This window comes from Seriola lalandi, unplaced genomic scaffold (genome assembly GCF_002814215.2).
Source record: "Seriola lalandi dorsalis isolate HSWRI2012SDOR001 ecotype SW California unplaced genomic scaffold, Sedor1 jcf7180002053522, whole genome shotgun sequence".
In the NCBI taxonomy this organism is placed as follows: Eukaryota; Metazoa; Chordata; class Actinopteri; order Carangiformes; family Carangidae; genus Seriola; species Seriola lalandi.
The window spans coordinates 4,789-17,988 of NW_019524075.1; the positions used below are offsets into that span (position 1 = coordinate 4,789).

Sequence of the window (13,200 nt, forward strand, 5' to 3'; positions counted from 1 at the left end):
AGTCAAATTCCAAATTAGCCGGGGCATCGTGTAGCGTAGTGGTTTAAGCAGGTGCCCCATGTGTAGAAGCTACAGTCCTCGCTACCCCGGTTCGAATCCCGCATCGGACGGCCTTTCGCTGCATGTCATTCCCCCTCTCTCTGCCTCCCTGTTTCCTGTCTCTCTCCACTGTGCTGTCCATTAAAGGCATAAAAGCCCAAAAAAATATACTTAAAAAAAAAAAAAAAAATTCCAAATTAGCCATTTGTGAGGGGTCAAGGGTCAGAGGACGTGGCTCTGATGCTGACCGGGCTGCTGGCAGCTCGGCTCCGGGTGGTGTTTGAGTTTTACAGACTGAATGTTTGGGGAGTGCAGGATGTGCTCAGTGAGACAGAACTCATTGGTTCTGAATTTTTGAATCTTGACTTATTTATTTATTTTCCTTTCTTTTGTTATTTTTATTTGTCTAGTTTTTGGTAGGTCCATTTTTAGCATGATTTTTTCTTTGTTGTAATTTTGAAAACAGCAAAACTTGCGTTTATGGAATTCACTAGAAATAAAGGTCTGTTTTAAAAATAAATAAAAAAATCTCTCTCTCTTGGCTTCTGTTGTTTCTGCTGCAGTGTCTCCTGCTGCCACCAGAGGTCACTGCTGCACCTGAGACCTGGAGCCCAGTCAGCAGTTGAGACAGAGACAGGTGAGCGACACCTGGATACGCAGGACTAAAACCAGGACCATGACCTGAACCTGATCAGGTCTCATCAGGACTCTGGACCTGATCTGATGGAGGTCTGTGACCTGGGTGAAACCTTCAGGTGAGACACACTGATGAAGGAGAGTTATTCAGGTTCTGTATCAGCTGTTTAATTCTAAAATATCATCAGTTTACATGTGATTATTGATTATCATTTTCTGTACAGTCGTTTACATGAGAAACATCAGAGGTGACAGGAAGTAAAATACATGAAGAAGAAGCTGCAGAGGAAAGATTCACAGTGTCTGTAACAACTAATCATCATTATTGATCATCATCAGTCTGATCATCAGCCTCCACTGACGAGTCATTAACAGACACATTGATTAATCACAGCTCAGCTATAAACCAGTTGTTATTCTTCCTGATCTGATCGTACAGAAGAAGTATTAATTCATATTTAATATATACATATATTTGAACATTATATATTAGAGTAGCTTTAAGTTTCCAGTTATTTTGACCAGAGAAACTTTATAGTTCACAGGTTGGTTCCCAGTCTGATAAATAAATCAATCAATCAATAAATATAGACTCTTCTAATGTCAAAGTTTTTCTCTCTGAAAAATGTCATTAATCTCCATGAAACATCTTTTTTAAAAGCTGTGGAGCCGCTCGTTAACACGAGTGAATCTTCACTTTAAACCTGAAGCTTCTTCTGCACCAAGTGAAACATGAAGAAATTCATCAAGTCAAACTTTAAAGAGTGTGTGTGTGTGTGTGTGTGTGTGTGTCTGTGTGTGTGTGTGTGTGTGTGTGCTTTCTAAATTAAATCTGGTCCAAACTGAAGGAACGTGATGAACTGATCAATAAACATATTGATCTCAGGGTCTGGTATTTATTGATAGTTTTCTTATTGAGGTTAATTTTAATATTTGATGTTTTATAAATATATTTTATCTGTTTGAAAATGTGCTGCTGAATCAAACTGAAACCAGGAGATTCACCTGAGACCACGACAGGAAGGAGAGAAAACAGACTGTCAGAATAAAACTGTGTCAGAATAAAACACAAAGCATCACAATAAAACAACAAACTGTCAAAATAAAACACAGAGCGTCAGCATAAAACAGACCTTCAAAATAAAGCACAGAGCGTCAGAATAAAACAGACCTTCAAAATAAAGCACAGAGCGTCAGAATTAAACAGACCATCAAAATAAAACACAGAGCGTCAGCACAAAATAGACCTTCAAAATAAAACACAGAGCGTCAGAATAAAACAGAACTTCAAACACAGGCCATTAGAATAAGACTGTCAAAATAAAACAAAACACTGAGTGACAGCACAGAAACCAACAAAACATTTTAGGCAGACTAAAGATTGTAGAGAGTCGACACTTCTGAACATGAGATCACCTGAGAGCAGGTACAGTCAGAATCAACCAATCACAGAGCAGCAGATGCAGCAGGTCTCTCCTCTGCCTCCTGCAGGAACAGGAAGCAGCAGCTCCACCTGCAGGTGATGATGAGACTCTGCAGATGTTTGTGTTTTTGAGTTTTTATTAACTGAAGCTTCGTTTACAAAATGTTTTCTGACAGCTGTTACTATCTGAAGTTAACGTGATTAATGTGTTACTGTCGCTAACAGCTGCAGCTGTCACTCATTTCCTGCAGGTGGCGCTGCTGCTAAAATCCTCCTGCAGGTGTTGCAGGTTGTCAGGTGTGAAGGTCGCCCCCTGCTGGTCGATGTTTGATGAAAAGCTACATGTCAAAGTAAAGTTCCTGACTCTCAGGTGAATTTTTACCTTTGACTGATGATACTTTATGGCTTTGAGACGTATTTTAATCTTAATGAAGTCTGAGTCAGTATTTTATTTTGACAGTCTGCAGCCACACAGGAGTGATAACTCTTCCTCCTCTTCATCACTGAGCTCAGTTGTTGATAAAAGTGAAAATAAAACTGACATTTAAAAGGTTAAAGAAAGTCGTTGAAGTTGAAACTTTGGATTTAAATGTCTGTTAAATGTTTCTTCTTTTATTTTATATGTTGTGAAGTTGTTATTTAATGAAGTGAAGAGTTTGTTTATTCTCCAAACTCAGTGATGTTTAAAGGAACGACGTCTCAGTGAGGAGAATCGTTTGAAATGAAATCAGCTCAGTGTGTTTCAGTGACACACCTGTCAGGTGAGCTCTGTCTGTCTGCTTATTATAAAACATGGTGTAAATAATAACCAGGTGCTTTTTACAGGTGAAGCTCATTTACACATGAACAGGAACTTAACTTGAACTCTTTATATAAAGTGAGTCTGGACCTGCCACTGGCAGATCAGCCTGAATGAACAGGTGAGTGTCAGCAGGTCCATCAGGTTCACAGGTAAACTTCAGAAATCAAGTGATTCAGTGACGATGATTAAAGGAGGAGGTGCATCTTTATAATATTTGTGTTATAATGTGTCACATGGTGAATTCACTTTAATGATAATATATTGATTAACATTAATGATGTTCTATTCTCCTGTTAACTCTTCTACTCGTTTTAATACTTCCTGCAGATGTTTCACATTAAAAGCCCTCCAGGAAAGAGCTGGAGTGAAACGTGTTGAGTAGAAACAAGCAGAGTTCACTGTTTCAAACATAGACAAACATGGAGGGAGTGTTCAGTTTGTATTAACAGAGAGAACAGAGGATCCATATTGATACTTATTGATCAGATTGATCAGATATCAGAAACAGAATTTCCAGGATGTTTAGAGACAAACTCCTTTAACTCTAACTGGCCTTGTTGCAGTGAAGCACAGGTGTACTCCAGGAAGTGTTGGTACGCTGTGTGATGGCTTTAAGGCCTGATATTTAAAAGTGGATTTAAAAGGTTTAATATTTCTGAAGGAGCTGCAGACGCCCTGAACAAACGGCGCTCGTCTGAGCTCGTCCTCAGCGCTCAGACTACATACGTGTAACCAGTGCTCTTACAGGATCTAAAGGGTTGTGCTGTTATATTGCGAAGGATTTTCCTGCGATCTGCAGCCGTCGTCTCTTTGGTTTCAAACCAAACTGTCTCCTGGGACACAACGCTCAGTCTGACCGGGGACCCCGTCCTCCGTCAGACGTCGCCCACTTCGAAGGCGCTCATCAGCAGGTCCAGGTCCCCGATGTTGGCGGCCTGGAAAAGCTCAGGTCGGTCCATCATGGAGATGGCGATACGCAGGGCGGCCCAGATGTTGGCCGACATCTGCTGGTGGCTGCAGCGCTGACTCCGCCTCTGCTGGTTCAGAGCTGTCAGGAAGTTACTGACCGCCTCCCTGCAGGATCAGGACCAGCACCAGGACCAGGTCAGACCATTAATATCTACTGTAAGGTCAAACTGAACTTGTTCAAAGATGCATTCAGTGAGTTTTGATCACTCTGGGCGACAGAGACAAACACGGGTTTGGTTGTGTACTCTGGTGTTTTCAGTCAATAATTCAGTGTAAGACTCATTCATTAATGCAGCTTTAAAACACCTGACTGTTACCTGTGAGCTCCCAGGTTGATGCAGCTGATTCCCAGGTTGTATCTGGACCGGATGAATCCTGGCTGCAGCTCCAGAGCTCGGGTGTACGCCTCCACCGCCTCCTCACTGCGGTTCCCATTGGCCAGCGTCGCTCCCAGACGGTTCCACAGCAGGTAGTCCTGAAGAGAGGGAACAGACAGGAGGCGGGGCTTAGTCAATCCACATAAGATGTTAGTTGAAGCAGAAATTAACATTTGAAAATTTAGCATGGAACAAAACGATGTGACTGAATGTCAAAAGGAAAACAAGTCATACTATAGAAAGTCATGCTGTTGAGTGGATTCATTCACTCACTGAGGATCAGCTGCTTATGTTAGTGACAAACCTAAAATACTCATCATGGTATTAACATACAGTGTCACACAAAGATAATAAGGACTGCAAATAAAACCATTTGTCAATTATTAAAACTGTGTGTGTGTGTGTGTGTGTGTGTGTGTGTGTGTGTGTGTGTGTGTGTGTGTTACCTGTGGTCTGACGGACAGCGCTGCAGTAAAAGCCTCCACAGCTTTGTTGAAGTCTGAGCTAAGGTTGAAGAGGACTCCTAGTCCAGTCTGCAGGTCTGGATCCACACAGTCCAGATTCAACAGAGCCGCATCCTGGAAGAGAAGCAACACATCCTGCAGCCCTGACCTACACACACACACACACACACACACACACACACACACACAGAGTCTCAGACTTTATATAATCAGGCTGTGGATATATTAGAATACACACATTAACATTTGTATAGACGAGTTTTATGTGTCAATATATGAAACTGGATTATTTCCTAACAGGGTTCATATATAATTTTAACACATAAGCACATCCAAAATAAAATGTATATTTCATATGTGTAAATTCAACAGGGTTATTATGGTTGTTTTATGTTTTATGAGTCAACTACAAGTCCCAGAAAGCATTGCTGTCAGAACCGTCTAATCAGAGAGCTTGGTGTTAATCTTTGACAAACTCACTGGATATATTCAGAAAATTGATTTGAATTTTGTTGCTATGGAGTTGTCTCCATAGCAACAACCACAGAGGCTTATGGGTAATACAGTATCTATTCCAAACTGAAGACTACAGCATTAACCTCCAGATTCTGCTTTATCCTCCCTGAACTGATCTAATGTCGCCCAGGTGTTCGTACCTGGCCTGTGTGGAGGTGTCGGGGCCCCTGCGTGGCGTGGCCGGGGAGCCCTGTAGCAGGCTCCTGTGGTCAAGAACCCGATGTTTGTAGCGGGGGTTGTGGCTGATCCAGCGTCGCAGGGCGTCGCAGGCCTCCCGCTGCATGCCGGTGTTTGTGAAGCTGACGGCGAGCGCCATGAGGGCTGGCAGGTTGTTGGGGTTGAGCTCCAGACACCTGCAGCAGGTGAGACAGGTTCACACACTGAACTCTAACAGGTGAGACACCTGCAGCAGGTGAACACGTCATTCATCTGAATCTGACAGAAGTGTTGAACATTATAATGAATTAAAGCAGCAAGTGGCGATATGTGGGCCCTCGCCCTGTCGCACACCTCAGGGCCGCTGTCAACAGGTCACCTGATGAGGTCACCTGACGGGGAGGAGTTTGTTAAAGTCCGACGTCCTACAATCACAAAAATGGCGGCAAAAGTCAAAATAGCTGACTTCCTGTTGGGTTTAGGAAACGGCTGCAAGAGGCTTTTGTGAGTCTTTGCATTTTTCATGTGCTTTCCAATTTTGGTGCATGTAGGTGAAACAGAGTGGAGGCTATAACGGCACTATTGAGCCGTCTTGCTACGTCCATGTGTGAGACCCTTAAAATAAGTACATTTCCACTTTCCATTTTAGCTGCAACAATCCCAAGAAAAGGCCGTGAAATCCAGGAGGGACTGATTAAAGGGCATATTATATCATATCATGTGTAGAGTGATGCTGTCTCACCTCTGCAGGGACACGATGGCAGCTTGCTCGTTCTCGTTCTCTGCCTGAGTCATTCCCAGAATCTGCCAGGCCTGAAAACACAAGAAGAGTTGGTCCAACATGTCCGCCCTCTGGGCCCTAAATATATATCTCAGAAATGTTCCATGTATATGAACCTAACAGGTCTCTAAGGTCAGCGGGAGCTGCTCAGTTAGTGGAGCCCAGAGTTAAAACTACAGTCACTGTGCTGCCCCCTGCTGGAACCTGCTGGAACCTGCTGGAACCTGCTGGAACCTGCTGGAACCTGCTGGAACCAGCTGGAACCTGCTGGAACCTGCTGGAACCTGCTGGAACCTGCTGGAACCTGCTCCCAGTGGATCAAATCTAATCTGCCCCAACTGTAACTGTAACTGAAACTTACTTATTTAATTATACTTTTTATTCTTCTGCACCAGCGACAGTCAGAGCGGCAGCCATTTTGTTTTCAGGTTGTCCGTCTCATTCTCGTGGACATGATATCTCATGAAGAAACTTCTTCACATTTGGCACAAACATTCACTTGGAGTCAAGGATGAAGTGATTAGATTTTGGTGGTCAAAGGTCAAAGGTCAGTGTGACCTCACAAAACAGTTTTTAGCCATTACTCAAGACTTCACAACAATTATGACTAAATTTCACACAGATAGTTCATATTTTATATTTCAAATGACTCTGATTCAGGTTGAATAAAGATTCTGCTGCTTCACTTTCTCCTGTTTTAATCTAATGTTGTGGTAACAACATGGATCAGGACCAGGTCTGGTGTAGGTCACCTCAAAGTCCTGCGGGTCCTGTAAGATGGCGGCCTCCAGCAGCAGGACAGCAGCGTTCAGGTCTCCTTCCCGAGCTTTCTCCTGACCCTCTGCGAAGGCGTTGGGCCAATCTCTGTACGGGTTGTTGGTGTTGAAGTAGTAACCCTGAACAAAACAAACACCAGCTCTTTAACAGTGTCACACATCAGAACCATCACTTTAGGTTTGATGGATCAACATGACTGTGGAGTTCCTCAGGGCTCGATCCTTGGGCCTCTTTCATTTACACACTTCCATCAGGCTAATCACACAAAACAATAAAATAACAATTATTAAACATTTATTTTCATTATCAATTCATCTGCAGTTACTTTCTTCTGTAACAATAAGAAGCAATGAAACTTTAAAGACATTATTATAACGTCTTGTTTCAATGAACCCGAAGTCAAAAACCAAAAAGGGAAAGCAACAAGTGAGCTATAAATTCATCACATTTTTGCCTAAGAATTACTTGAACAATAACTTATTATTAAAAATAATTGCAGATGAATCTTCTTTTGACAAATCAATGACTCCATCTGAATTTAATCAGCAAAACAGACAAAACTGAAAACGAATCATCATTGGAAGAATAAAGTAAAACCAGGTCGGAGATCTTTGGGATGGACTCAGAGTTCAACTTTACTGGTCACATCAAATCAATAATCAAGTCGGTAAACTGTCATTTTAAAAACACACAGAACCAGATGATTCATACTCATCCTGTTGACAGAAACAAAAGGACTGTTCATTTATCTCCAGTTCCTGTCAGAGTTCATTCTGACATGTTCACAGTCATATTGTTTATTACTCCATTCACTTCTACTTTGCAGGTTTTTCGAACAATGTAAAGGTGCTGTCAATAAATTTTACTTCCTGTACAGATGTTTCAAATTAAAAGCCTTTCAGTAGCTCAGAGGACATAATCCTTCCAGTTCTTGGTGAGCTTTTAATGTGAAACATCTGCAGGAAGTGTTACATTTTATTGACAGAAGCTGAACGATGATAAGTGGAGAATGGTGAGTATGAATTGTGTTTCATTTGATTTTCATGTTAATTTGAGACTGACATGATTTAAATGCTGGTGTTTCATTACAGGTTTCTAGTAACTAATAAATGTTTTAATTTGGTTGCAACAATAATGTAAAACTAGTTTCCTTAAACCCTCCGCTGACAGGTTTCTATCTGACCAGGAACACGTGAAGAGACGTCCAGGCTGCTGCTCTGTGGTCTGTTCTACATGTGTGAACAGATGTCTGATAACGTGTCAACATCAGAGTGGCTTCACCTCCGTCACCGCGGTGACGTAACACCCGAGCAGAGGAGGGATAACGCAGGATTACAGACGCTTGGTGTTCTGGATGGAGGCGCTTGGAGCTGATCTCAGGCCAGAGGATTAAAACTACAGATTAATTCTGACAAACATCCATCAGTAATAATCTGTCATCATTAATAACTGCCACCAGTCTGGGTCAACTGACGTCCACACGTCAGATATGTTCTGAGCTGGGGGGTCCACCACGGTTCTGCTGTTGGGTTCAGAGCAACTTTTTTTACCAGACAAGATGATAAATCGGCTTGTGAAACAAAATATCTGCTGTAGAAAAAATAACAATAACATTGAAACTCAGTCTTTAAATCTTTGAATCTGGTTCCAGCTGCTTCCTTCCAGCAGATGTCGTCCAGACACGCAGCGGAGAAGGATCACGGTTCAGAGTGGATCAGGGTTTGTGAGACCAGGTTCTGAAGTCACTCACCTTCTCCACAGGTGAGATGGTGGGCGGGTTCGGCCGCTCACCCTCAGACTCCTCCAGCCAGTTTCTCCGAGCAAGCTCCTCCCACTCCGCCTGCATCTTATCCCAGAACTCTGTGTCGGACTGTAACACACACACACACACACACACACACACACACACACACACACTTGATGTAGATTCAGACATTTTGGTAAAATCTTCTAATAAATATGATGCAGTGGACTGATTTCATACATGTGGACTGAGAGCTGCTGTAGTGTTATTATTGTCATCAGATCACATGAAAACCATGTGAGGTGGAGCTGATAGGCTGGTTGTCACGGAAACAAGGACACCGTAGTAAAGCAAGGACATGTTCGGGAAGTGAGGACGTCTTTGGAAACAAGAACTTTTATGGACACTGAGGACATTCTGTCAGTGTGTGTGTGTGTGTGTGTGTGTGTGTGTGCGTGTGTGTGTGTGTGTGTGTGTGTGTGTCTGTGTGTGTGTGTGTGTGTGTGTGTGTGTGTACCTCAACAGCAGCCTTCGCTCTGACAAACTCATCCTCCAGAGACTCTTTTCTGGCCAGCAGGGAACGAGTCCGTCTGCGCTGTCTGGACGCCCCACAGTCCTGAAACACACACACACACACACACACACACACACACACACACACACACACACACACTCAGAGGTCAGCCAGCAGCTGTCAGTCTGACAGTAAAGTCAAGGTTGTATTTAAAGAGACATTAAAGCACCTGATCTGAGCTGCAGTTCACTTACTCAGCTTCATAGTTTATAGCTTTATATTGAGGATAAAGTAAAGTATAAACACATCAAACACAGATGTTGGTGTTGGTTACTGTGGCAACAAACCAGGTTTCAAAGCAGAAGCACAGCAGCTGACCTGTGTTGACGGTTTGAAGTCCAGATCATCGAAGCTGTGGATGTCGAAGGAAGTCTTGGTCAGTGGATCGGTTTTAAACTCTGCAGACCTGAAATACAAAACCTGGTCTGAGTGTTAAATCCCTGTCAGCGCCCCCCAGAGGCCGCAGGAGAACTACAGCCCCCGTCTATCATCAGAATCTGAGCAGTGGAGGAGATAGACATGTCCTGATGGGGACTGACTATATATCAGAGTGAACGACGAATGAGAGTTTGTTTTTGTTCAGTGTGTTTTTTACCACAGCAGTTCACTGGACGAGTGGTGGGAGGTGCATCTCTTCTCGTATCTCTTCCTGCGTCCTCCGTCCTCCGCGTCCAGGTTCACATCGTCCCATTTGTCCAGCGGAGACGCCAGACTGACTGTAACCATGACAACGACACAATGATTCACACCAGAGAAAACACGCTGCGAAGTTTGTGAAAACATGGATTGACTCTGAGGACTGAACCAGGCGTGTTGTCTGACTCAGTCTGAGGTCACTGAGGTGAAACAGGAAGTTAAATGTCTCATCACAGTAAAAGCTCAGATTAAAGTCTGACAGCTTTGTTCTCACAACTGACTGAGTTCAAAGCTTTTAACAAAATGAGCAACAACAGCAGCAGCTCTCACAGATCATCTGCTGTCACGTCGAGTCAGTGTTACCTGAGTCCAGTGAGATCCTCTCAGGTGTTCTGGGACTGCCCGGCAGGTGCTCCACCTCCACCTGGATCAGCTCGGTCTCCTCGGGCCTCGCTCGGCGTCGAGGACTCCTCGAGCTGCCCTTCCTCCTTAGAGGGCTCCTCCTCTTGCTACCGCCGCCGACACTGCTGCTGCCACTACTGCCACCATTACTGCCCCCGCTGCTGCCCCCGCTGCTCTCCCCCGGCTCGCTGAGGTCCACCAGGTCCAGAGCCGTGGACAGAACTGCAGGACAGGAGGAAGGACAGTTAGGATCTGATCCAGTCCAGCAGGTCTGGTGTCTGTGCTGGTCCCAGGACAGAGATCTAAGACACCCTGAACCAGCAGGTCGGTTCTGACAGCTGGTTCCATGTTGGATCCAGTTCTCCGTCAGAACAATGACAGAACTCTGGGACCAGCTTCACACAGACAGATACAACAAACAGACTCCAGAGAGACAGAATCTGATTCATCTGCTGCACAAAGCGTATCTTCTATCTTAAGTCAGACTGTGGTACAATGAATTTTGGGTAAATTAAGACTTTTTTCTGACCAAGGAACCACATCCAACCGCTCAGCTCCATTTACCTTCAGCAGAACATGTTTGTCTTCAGGAAGAATTCAACAGCTACAGGAAGTTTTACTTTGATGAGTGAAACAATAAAAATAAAAACTCTTTCCCTTCTCTTTTCTCTCTTTCATAACAATGTTGGAAAAGTTTTGGAAACATTGCAAACGCCCTATTTTGTTTTTATTTTTTGAAAACTCTGGGGTCGTGTTTTATTTTGAAAGCTCTGGGGTTGTGTTGTAGTCTGGACAGAGAGTGAGACCTCCGTAAACGATGAGGTCACAGTCAGGGTCTCTCCTGATTGGCTGTCAACAGCCTGGACTACCAGTGGTGAATACAACATGATGATGAATGACAGTGTCACTGACCTTGTTGTCTTTGCAGCTGCTTTTCACTTACATTCTCTGTTTTAATGCTTTTAAAACTGTCTTTGTTGTTCCTCCTTCAGAGGAGATGATCTACTTCCTGTTTACAGCAGCTCGCACATGCTCAGTGGATGGTCATGTGACGTGTTTTCAGGTGTGTTAGAGTGGACGTAGCCTCAGTCTCTCCCAGCTGCTGACTGGACTCTGACAAAGACAGTTTGTGAGTGAAGACGCGTCACTCTGTAACATCTCTACGACCAGAGGCAGAAAGTTCAGATTTCTACATTTGAGTAAAGATGATGTCAGTTGTAATCATCACCACCATCATCATCATCATCATCACCACGATGGAAATGAACTGTTTCATACTGAGTACTGACACCACACAGCTACAGCTGAGCTGCACATGTACAGATGATATCTGCATTGATTCTCTCAGTGCGACGGTTTTTGGTCCAGTGCATCATGAATGTGTCGGAGAAGCTGCAGCTCTTTCATCGATACATCTGACCACACGTTGAGTCACATTAATGTGATTCGGGGTCTGAGCCGAGTCGTCCGCTGTGACCTTTAAACGTCATGGTCAGACTCCGACACGCGATCCCTCCGTGTGATTTTCAGTTTGTACCTGAACAGATGAGATTTCAGCTGCGTCGTCTCTTTGACTCTCTTACAGAGAAACAATCAGATCGGTTTGTGTGGTGAAGACTCTAATGAGCGTGAGGAGGAGGACGCAGCAGACAGGAGGAGGACAGAGGAGGTCAGAGGTGTTAATTAATGGCTGGTTTACCTGCTGAGTCAGAGGTGACAGGTGGGCACAGCCAAGGACAGGAAGTTAGAGGTTTGGGAGAAAACAGGGAAACAGAGACGGGAGGTGAGAGGAGGACACAGGAAGTTACAGTTAGAAACAGACAGGAGGATGAGGAGGAGGACGAGGAGGACGAGGAGGAATCCTGTTAACTGAATTTTAATCCCAAATATAATCATGTTATTTCAACTCAGACTGTCGGTCGTTTTATCTGTTCGAAGGCGTTCAGCAGAGACACGACAGAAAGTCTGGAGAGAGACGGGAAATTAAAGGACACCAAGATCTAGCTGGACCCAAGGAACCTGGGACATGGTGGGTCTGCTGAACAGGATCCTCTGCAGGGATTGGTTGACAACTTTGTCAACTTTCTATTTTTTAACTGCAGTAACTCCACACACACTTTGGGGGTGGGGTTATCTCAGTGTGTATAGGCTGAGGGGGCGGGGCAAAGGAGAAAAGCACATCATATCATATCATATCCCAAGGAGGTGATAATTAGCAGGAGACTACCTGCTGTGTTGGAGGTGAGTGGTCGGGTCGAAGGGGCGTCACCGCGGCTCTCCGACAGGAAGTCGTCGATGGAGGGACTCAGCAGCGGTCGACTCTCCTGCTGCTCCCCGACCAGCTGGAGACAAGAAGAGACGACTTAAACACAGAGCAGAAACCATGACGGACAGGTTCTGGGTCTGGGTCTGGGTCTGGGTCTGGGTCTGGGTCAGAGTCTGGGTCTGGGTCTGGGTCAGAGTGTGAGTGTGAGTGTGAGTGTGAGTCTGGGTCTGGGTCAGGGTCAGGGTCTGGGTCTGGGTCAGAGTCTGAGTGTGAGTCTGGGTCAGAGTCTGGGTCTGGGTCTGGGTCTGGGTCAGAGTCTGGGTCTGGGTCAGAGTGTGAGTGTGAGTGTGAGTCTGGGTCTGGGTCTGGGTCTGGGTCAGAGTGTGAGTGTGAGTGTGAGTCTGGGTCAGGGTCTGGGTCTGGGTCAGAGTCTGGGTCTGGGTCTGGGTCAGAGTCTGAGTGTGAGTCAGGGTCAGGGTCTGGGTCAGAGTCTAGGTCTGGGTCAGAGTCTGGGTCTGGGTCCGGGTCCGGGTCTGGGTCAGAGTCTGGGTCAGAGTCTGGGTCCGGGTCCGGGTCCGGGTCTGGGTCAGGGTCTGGGTCTGGGTCAGGTTCTGAGACCAAGATGAAGATGAGAACAA

The 13,200-nt window shown here is 44.8% G+C and overlaps 1 protein-coding gene across 1 annotated transcript in view; it reads right to left on the reverse strand.

Annotated features, from left to right (window-relative positions):
• Positions 1–818: 818 nt before the first annotated feature.
• Positions 819–13,200, reverse strand: part of LOC111651195 (PEX5-related protein-like) — a 15,752-nt gene continuing 3,370 nt past the window's right edge. Inside the window, exons 2-13 of the mRNA XM_023401151.2 lie at positions 12,524–12,638; positions 10,258–10,518; positions 9,854–9,974; positions 9,577–9,664; positions 9,202–9,300; positions 8,691–8,810; positions 6,916–7,059; positions 6,125–6,195; positions 5,367–5,579; positions 4,693–4,858; positions 4,187–4,344; positions 819–3,974 (exon numbers count right to left, since the gene is read on the reverse strand). Coding sequence (XP_023256919.1) covers positions 3,776–3,974; positions 4,187–4,344; positions 4,693–4,858; positions 5,367–5,579; positions 6,125–6,195; positions 6,916–7,059; positions 8,691–8,810; positions 9,202–9,300; positions 9,577–9,664; positions 9,854–9,974; positions 10,258–10,518; positions 12,524–12,638 — 1,755 coding nt within the window. The 3' untranslated portion in view covers positions 819–3,775. The remainder of the gene's footprint in view (positions 3,975–4,186; positions 4,345–4,692; positions 4,859–5,366; positions 5,580–6,124; positions 6,196–6,915; positions 7,060–8,690; positions 8,811–9,201; positions 9,301–9,576; positions 9,665–9,853; positions 9,975–10,257; positions 10,519–12,523; positions 12,639–13,200) is intronic.